General features: G+C 41.4%; 1 protein-coding gene across 2 annotated transcripts in view; it reads right to left on the reverse strand.

The window, feature by feature from the left end:
• Positions 1–6,915, reverse strand: part of RAB3GAP2 (RAB3 GTPase activating non-catalytic protein subunit 2) — an 88,259-nt gene extending 81,344 nt beyond the window's left edge. For both annotated transcript variants that reach the window (XM_079929457.1, XM_079929456.1), the window contains exon 1: positions 6,703–6,915. In XM_079929457.1, coding sequence (XP_079785583.1) covers positions 6,703–6,817 — 115 coding nt within the window. In that variant the 5' untranslated portion in view covers positions 6,818–6,915. The remainder of the gene's footprint in view (positions 1–6,702) is intronic.
• Between the last annotated feature and the right edge of the window lie 1,413 nt (positions 6,916–8,328).

Raw genomic sequence — 8,328 nt, forward strand, 5'->3', positions numbered from 1 at the left:
TTTTGATTACTGTAGCTTTGCAATATGTTTTGAAATTAGGAAGTAGAAGTACTCCAACTTTTTCCTCCTTCTTCAAAATTGTTTTCACTATTCAGGGCCTAGGTCTCACTTTTTATGCATGCTATGATGAAAAAAAAGAAAAAAGATTGGGAAGGACAGGCCTATAGAAGAATGTCTTCAAACTTTTTGATTATATACACCCCAAAAGAGTTTTTCAATAATATGGATCCCTTGCACAAAAAATGTAATTTCTGATATATTAAACATGGATGTTTCAATATAGATTTATATCATCCTTTTAAATTTATTCAGTGGATTCTAAATACTACTGGGAAATACTACCCACAAACACCCATTTAAAAAATATGATTATCTTCTCTAAGAGTAATTTTATAAGTCCTTTTTTCTCCTTGAATTCTTATTTCCATTCACTTCCTCCACAGAATGCTATGCTAATATAATACAGATATGTATCATCAGTCCAAAAATTTCTCTGCAAAAACAGATAAGAACAGAGAAAAAGCAGTTTTCTTGGGATCAAAGGCTCTAAGTATTAAGTTTTTTTTTACTTGACTTATTGCAATTATTATTAGAAGCAGATAACTGAGAAAAACAACATACATTATCACAAATGTTGACAAATAATTATTAAACATAAATAGCAAAAATTATTTGGAAGTCTCTTGTTGATGGATGGGGGAGTTTACGGTGCCTTAAAGGGGAGGTTTTTTAAAATGCCTTGGAAGCAACTTACTATAATAATATTTGAAACGTGTAAGAGGTGAGCCTTTGTTTAGTAAACAGGAGACGGTACGGTGGGAAAGTTGGCACTTATATAGGTGCATCTGGAAGCTGCAGACTGGAATGCATCTGGAAGGTACGGTGGGAAAGTTGGCACTTATATAGGTGCATCTGGAAGCTGACCTACTTAAAACTATCTGTTCCCAAGTAAACTTTAGCAAATTTCCCTGTAATCCCCAAGGTAGTCTTACTTCCTTGCTACTGTGTAAAATCTAAACTTCTCTGCCAATCTCTCCGGCTTTATCCCACCATATCCCACTCTTCCACCAGAATTTACTATCTGCATCTTTCTGAACCCCGTGCTGTTTCACATCCCTTGCCTGACCATTTTCTCTCCACCTGATGGACAACTATTAAGACATGGTGAAAATATCAGTTCCTCTGTGAAGACTTTCCTAAGTCCCCTAAACAGCGTGAACCAACACTCCTTCATTCTCCAACTATCATGTGTCAAATTATAGCATAACACCTCTAACACTCATTTATTGGCTGAACGCTCCTTGAGGAGAGGGACCTATTTTATTTACCTTTAAGACTACTTTGTACATAGTACGTGCTCAATAAATATTAGCTGAATAAAGGAATTAGACTGTTCATGTGTCACTTTTGTCATGGACAAAAATTTATCTCTAAGATCCTCTTCCAATTTTAAATAGCTAATGAAATCCAATACCTCTATAAATTTTCTGAAATTCCTATAAATATTCTACTTTCAGATTACTTTTCTCTCCCCACTATGGTCACAAACAAAGAAAGCATTTTCACTCAGTATAAAAAAGTGGGTACTTTACACCATTTATAATATCCCAAAGTGATTCCATGATTTTAGGTTATCCTAAAAAGCATACTTTTCTCAGTGATTGGACAAAAACGTGACTTTAATTGATGACTCCAAGGTAATCCTCTGTATGCTTTACCTTCTTCTATCTTTCTGATAAAAGAGGCAAGAGGGAAACCTGCTCTACCTCATTAGTATGGCAATAGAAAATTATTTTACTATTAGGTAAATTAATAGATCCACAATATTCTACTTAAATTACCTCCAAATATTTTGATTCTCCCTCTCTGTACATGTCTTTCTTTCTTTCCTTCCTTCCTTCTCTCCTTTCTTTCACCTAACTCAATTATAAATATCAGACGGCTCTGGTATAGAAATCCAATCTCCCTGAAATTATGTCACTGTAGGCCAGGTGGGGACACATACTATTGCCCATCTCCAAAATTTCAAAGTATGAGACCAAATTTTATGTCTAAATAGATAGCACTAGATTGAGTAGAACCAATTATAAATATTTATCACTAATGTAAACACTGAGAAATAGTAGGGTTCAAGACCTCTTAAAGCAATAGAAGACAGTCTCATTTTATAATTGATGATACAAAGTAACGTAAAGTCATACTGTTATTCTCTGAGAATTCAAATATAGAAGAGTAGTATTGAGATCTGGGTGCCCAGGTACTAGGTATCACTATGTCAATGGCAGCTATCCATATTAAAATTAAAAAATTATTAAACTAATAGATAAGTCTTCAAAATTATCAGTTGCCTTATATGTCCTCTAGAGATGAGCTAGTATAAGAAATTAAAACTACATAAGCTAAATAAAATGATCTCATGATTTCTACTGCCCAATAAAGTAATCATTTACAACACTAATAAAAAAAGTGAAGAAAAGCAAAGCAAACCACCACCATAACTTCATTTTTACTCTAAATTTTCACCCTCACAAAAGTTTAGGTTCAGGTTTTCTTAATGATGAGCTTTCCAAAGCCTGATGTTTTGTAAAAGATGGCCTGGAGTGAGTACTGAAATCTGTAGTCCCAGTCATTTCAAGAATTCCAAGTAAACCATCTACAATAGGACAAGCTATTTTTCTGATTTTCATTTCTGAATTACAGCACCATTCTAACTGTAAAATACAGATTTGGCAAAGGGGCTCACCGGTAAAGAGGTTCTTTCTCCACTTTTTTTCTACTTGAATCGCTGGTAGCCACAATAATACCAACACACATATGCCTAAGAATTTTATTTAAAAGGATAATAAATTAAATCATATTTGCAAACCCATAGGCATATTATAAATTAATCTAGATGTTTGGGGTATGATTATATTCCCAAATGCCTGGATCAAGTTCATCGCCTAAGGCTACCCTTCATTGTGTGACCTTGGACAAGTATTCAATCTGTTGGTACCTAAATTTTAGCATTTATGAATGTGCCATGCAATGTGGTAGCCACTAGCCATATCTGACTATTTAAATTTAAATTAATTAAAAGTAACTAAAATTAAAAATTCAGTTCCTCAGTAGCGCTTGCCACATTTCAACAGCTAGTTCTGGCTAGAGACTACCATACTGGACAGTATAGGCTTGGTGATGAAAAATAAACAAGATGAAATGATTTCGAGTAACAAATGAGAACAAGGGAGTAGGGGTGACTGTTTGAGATTGGATGGTCAGAAAAGGCCTCCCTGAGATGTTGAGACTTGAACAAGGTGCACCGAGGACGCAAGGACCTGCACAGAATATCCAACGCAGGGACAAGAGCAAGGACAAAGGCCTCAGGCACGAATGGGCTTGACCGGTTTAACAACCAGAAAGTGTGCATGAAGCGTAAGAAATGAGGAGAGAAGAGTATGAGGTGCAAGAAGTGGCAGGAAGCAGGGCCTCAAGGGCCTTGTAAGCCATTTGAGAACTCTGGATTTTATATTAAGTGCAACTGAAAGACACAGAGGGTTACAGAGAGAGGACTGTTATCATTATGTTGTCTTTAAAAGTTCACTCTGACTGCTTTTGGGAACTAACCATAAGAAACCATTAAAATGGCTACAAATTACAAGAAACCATTAAAAAGTCTACAAATAATAAATGCTGGAGAGGGTGTGGAGAAAAAGAAACCCTCCTACACTGTTGGTGGGGATGTAAATTGGGGCAGCCACTATGGAAAACAGTATGGAGGTTCCTCAAAAAACTAAACATAGAGTTGCAATATGATCCAGCAGTCCCACTCCTGGGCATTTACCCAGACCAAACTATAATTTGAAAAGATACATGCACCCCTATGTTCATAGCAGCACTGCCTACAATAGCCAAGACATGGAAACAACCTAATTGTCCACTGACAGATGAATGGATAAAGAAGATGTGGTATGTATTTATATATACAATGGAATATTACTCAGCCATTAAAAAGAATGAAATAATGCCATTTGCAGCAACATGGATGGACCTAGAAATTATCATACTAAGTGAAGTAAGTCAGAAAGAGAAGGACAAATACCACATGATATCACTTATATGTGGAATCTAAAATATGACACAAATGAACATATCTACAAAACAAAAACAGACTTACAGATATAGAGAATAGACTTGTGGTTGTCATGGGGGGCAGCGGGGAAGGAAAGGACTGGGAGTTAGGGATTAGTAGATGCAAACTATTATATATAGAAAAGAAAGAAAGAAAAGAAACCAAGAGTAGAAGCAGGAAGATCTGTTAAAAGAAGACCAGTGCCCTTGCCCAGGTGAGAGAAGATGGTGGCCTGGACCAGGGGAGTGGGAATGGGATAGAGAAAATGTGTCCATGCTCTACGTCCCCTGTCTACAGTCCTGTGTTCACCATCCTTCACAACCTGGCTCCTTGAAATAGGCAACTTCGCTTTTTAACTCCTCAATATCTGGTAAATATGCTTTCTGCCCCTAACCCTTCCACTGAAGCTGTCCTAAGGTCCCAGTCACCTCCACCTTCCCAAAGCCAATGAGCCCTTTTCCATTCTTATCCTAGCTGACCTCTGCTGCATTTGCAACTGCTGACCACTCTTCCCTTCATCAAATCCTCTCTCAATTCTGGGGCACTACTCTCACCTGGGTTTCTTCTCTTTCTGTTACTCTTTCTCAGTCTTCTTCCCATTAATCTCTATTTGACTCTTAGAACTTCAGTGCTCCTCTACGGTTACATCTTCAGTCCTGCATTCGTTTCACTATATTCATAACCCTGGAGACTGACTGACACGTTTTGCTGGTAACTCCCAAATTAATGCCTCTGGCCCAGGGAAACTTACTAAGTTTTAGACCTGTTCTACTAGACTCACTGCATACATTTAAAACTGGACAAACTGCAAACATTTAAGATGAAAAAGGTCCAAAACCTATTTCCTTCATTCCCCTTCATGAGAAACCCTTGCCCGAGCCAAAAGCCCAAGGCATCCTGCACCCCCTCTCCCTCACCAGCTACAACCCCTAGCACCAGATCTTCATTAGGTCCTGTAGACTCTATCTCCTTAATATCTTTCTAATCTAGCTCCTGCTCTCAAGTCCTGCTGAAGCTACTTTAGTTCCAGCTCGCGTCACTTCTGCATGGATCATTGGAATAGCCTCCCAACCAATTTCCCTGCTTCCTATCTCTCCTCCACACTGCTGTCAAAGCACAAAACAGGTATTCAAAACTTTGTTGATTACATTAAGTACCATCTGACCACGTCATTCCTCTGCTTAATGTCTTTCAGATGCATCCCACTCCTTTCAGAAGGCTTGGGATCAAGCTCCTTATTACCTTTACAGCTCACCCCCGCAACCGTTTCCCTCATATTCTCCTCTTCAGCCATTCAGCCTTTCTTAGCTCTCTAAATAGCATGCCATTTCAGGCCTCCCTTCCTCTGCATATGCTATTACCTCTCCCTTATTCATCTAACTACTACTTCAAAGGTAGGCCTAAGTACCTCCAATTCAAGGACGTATCCCCTAGTGCCATATATATATATAATCACGCTATACTGAGATATATATATATATAAATTAACAAGGGGTTAATTTACTTGTCCCAGCAACTTATAAGCTCTTAGATGGCAGAGACCACCAACCGTATTGGATGTGCAGCACTACTCACTGGCACAGAGTAAATATTCATAAGTAGGTTTGATTTGATATCTTCTAAATTTTAAAAAAGGGGAGGAGCTTAGTTAGTGGGCCTTTCATCACCATTCCAGTAGAGCACAAAGTAAAAGCACTATACTGCAAAGCCAAATGTGCTTTGGACATATGGCTTTGTAGTAGAGCGGAAATACGAAGAAACCAAACACAAAAAACACACCGTTTCAATAGGAGAAATGTAGGAAATTCTGAGGAACTATGCAGTAGCCAATAAACCAGACTTGGGATCTTATACTACGTGGACAAGTCACACTGTTTGATGATAATAACAGGCGGACGGTTTCTCATCTCAATAAAACAAATTAACTTTTCACGGCCATGCTACTGTAACTTTAGTTCCTGATGCGGATTCTCGCTCCCCGACAGGTTATTTTCCTTTGTTGAGAGCCGCCTACTCGCCACCTTAGGAGTCTCTCACTTGTCAATCACTTATTCTCTAAATCTGAATGGGAGGAAAGGGGAGGGAAGAAGGGAGAGTGTGGGCGATGATAAACCCTTTCGGGAGGGGAGGTAGCAGAAGGCCACAGTCCCAGGCATAGAAGAGCGTAGGGGTTGAGGAAAAACGAGGCTAGAGCGCTGACAGCTGGCAAGGAATGGGGAGGAGGATGCGATCGCGGAGCAGGCAGTGTTAACAGGGGACCCCGGGCTGGAGGGAGGGAAGATGGAGGAGAGACAAGTAGGAGTTGGGCGTGGGGAAGTGGGATAGGTAGAGACGAGATGAAGCAAGACGCAGTGTATGGCCAGAGGGCGGAGTGGCTTAGGCGAGAGGAAGACAGCAACGACGCAGCCAGGGCGGGCGGAGGCGGCTTCAGGACGAGGAGGGCAAGGGATCCGCGCAGAGAGAACAAGGGAGGCGCGGGGGCAACTAGGAGCCGCGGGGTAGAAGGGGCGGAGCGGGTGGGAGGCCCGACGCAGCCGAGCAGGTCCTGCGGGCGGAGGCGGGGAAGGGAGCGGCGAGGCGGGGGCACTTACTGGGGTCCCTCCTCACGGTGCAGCTGGGGTTCTCCTCCCGCAGACGAGGGAAGAGGAAGTCCCGGGCGGCCTGGAGGTCCTGGAAGGTGCAGAACTGGACAATGGAGCAGGCCATGGCTCCGGGGAACCCTGTTCGGGCATTCACCTTACCTCACCACGCCCTGCCCCCAGCCCCCCCGCCGCCGCTACAGCCGCCACCCCGGAGCCTGAAGAGCTTTCGCCACGCAGGGACGGGGAAACAAAACCGGAAGCTGTCAGCACCCTCGGGTCCACCGCCCGGGCACTGCGCATGCGCGGGACGGCCCAGGTGCCCAGGCTGCAGCGGCCCGGGTCACGTGACCAGCGGCGGCCAGCGGGGTGTCTAACGTTGAAGCGGAGGCTGGGAGTCGGCTTTAGTCACAGTTCTGCGCTTGCACCCGGGATTGATCCCTTTTATTCATTCTGGCTGTTAGCCAGAGATGATCTAATTGGACGTTGTCCGCGCCGGCCTTTGATTCATTCAACCGAGCTTCTTGACGTCCTACTATTGGCATGATCTTGATATTTCAGAGAATAATCCCTGTTAAGCTACTGGCAGGCCAGTGGGGGACAGTATCACGCTAGTATCTGAATCTGAAAAGATTAATTTCCCTTCTGGAAATCAGCCCCCTCAAGCCTAGCTTTAAATGCTCCTCCTGTAAATCCTCTTGTCATCCTGTGCACGCCTAATATAGAACGTGTTATACGGTATTGTAGTCATGTTTTCGACATGCATTTTCCCTTTCATTCATTCGTTCACCCATCCATTCAACAAATACATTGCTCCTCTTTTCTACGTCAGCCACGCAAGGCGTTGAGTATAAAGCAAAGAACAAAAGAGATGAAATACTTGTTCCATGGAGCTCAAAATTCTAGTGGCTGACACGGGTAGTAAGCGATTATTTACTCACCTATTTAACTCAAATTGTGATAATGCCAGGAACGAAAGAAGTAAGTTCGAAGTGCTGTGACAACATAACAGGGAACCTCACCTAGTTGTGTTTTTTTTGCTTTGTTTTGCTGGGGTGGAGGTGGAGGGTTGCCAAGATCAGGAACAGACTTCATTATAAGCTCCTGAAGGCTGGGATGTCATTTCGTGCCCTTTATATCCTGTGTATAGCACAAGACGTGGCACATAGCTCAATAAATATTTGCTGGAGGAATAAATGGAATGTGTACATAAAGTAAATAGAACAACCCGCTTCTTTTACAAAGCACTATATATTTTTTAGAGTATTTTTCCACACATTGTCCAATTAGGTAGTCACAATGCCATCCTGAAAAAGTGTGTCTTATCTCATTTTTTTAATGAAGAAATTTATCTGTGTGTCTCTGAGAAGACTCTTTAAGTCCATTTAAATGATTTTTCTAAAAAGTAAAAACCAAAAAAGATAACATTCCTTCTTGATCTTGTAAGGGGTCACATGAAACTTAGATCTGGATTATGTAAACTGTCAATAATACGTCATTTGATGTACAGTCTTCTGTCTCAAAAAACACTTATATAACTGTGCCTGGACTTCTAACTGGCGGAACAGTTCTCAGAGCTTTCTGAGATGCTCTTCCCGGGTTATAATCCTGAAATGTGGCTCAAATAAAAATTTCCAT

The sequence above is a fragment of the Stenella coeruleoalba genome (genome assembly GCF_951394435.1).
Source record: "Stenella coeruleoalba genome assembly, chromosome: 1".
NCBI classification, from domain to species: Eukaryota; Metazoa; Chordata; class Mammalia; order Artiodactyla; family Delphinidae; genus Stenella; species Stenella coeruleoalba.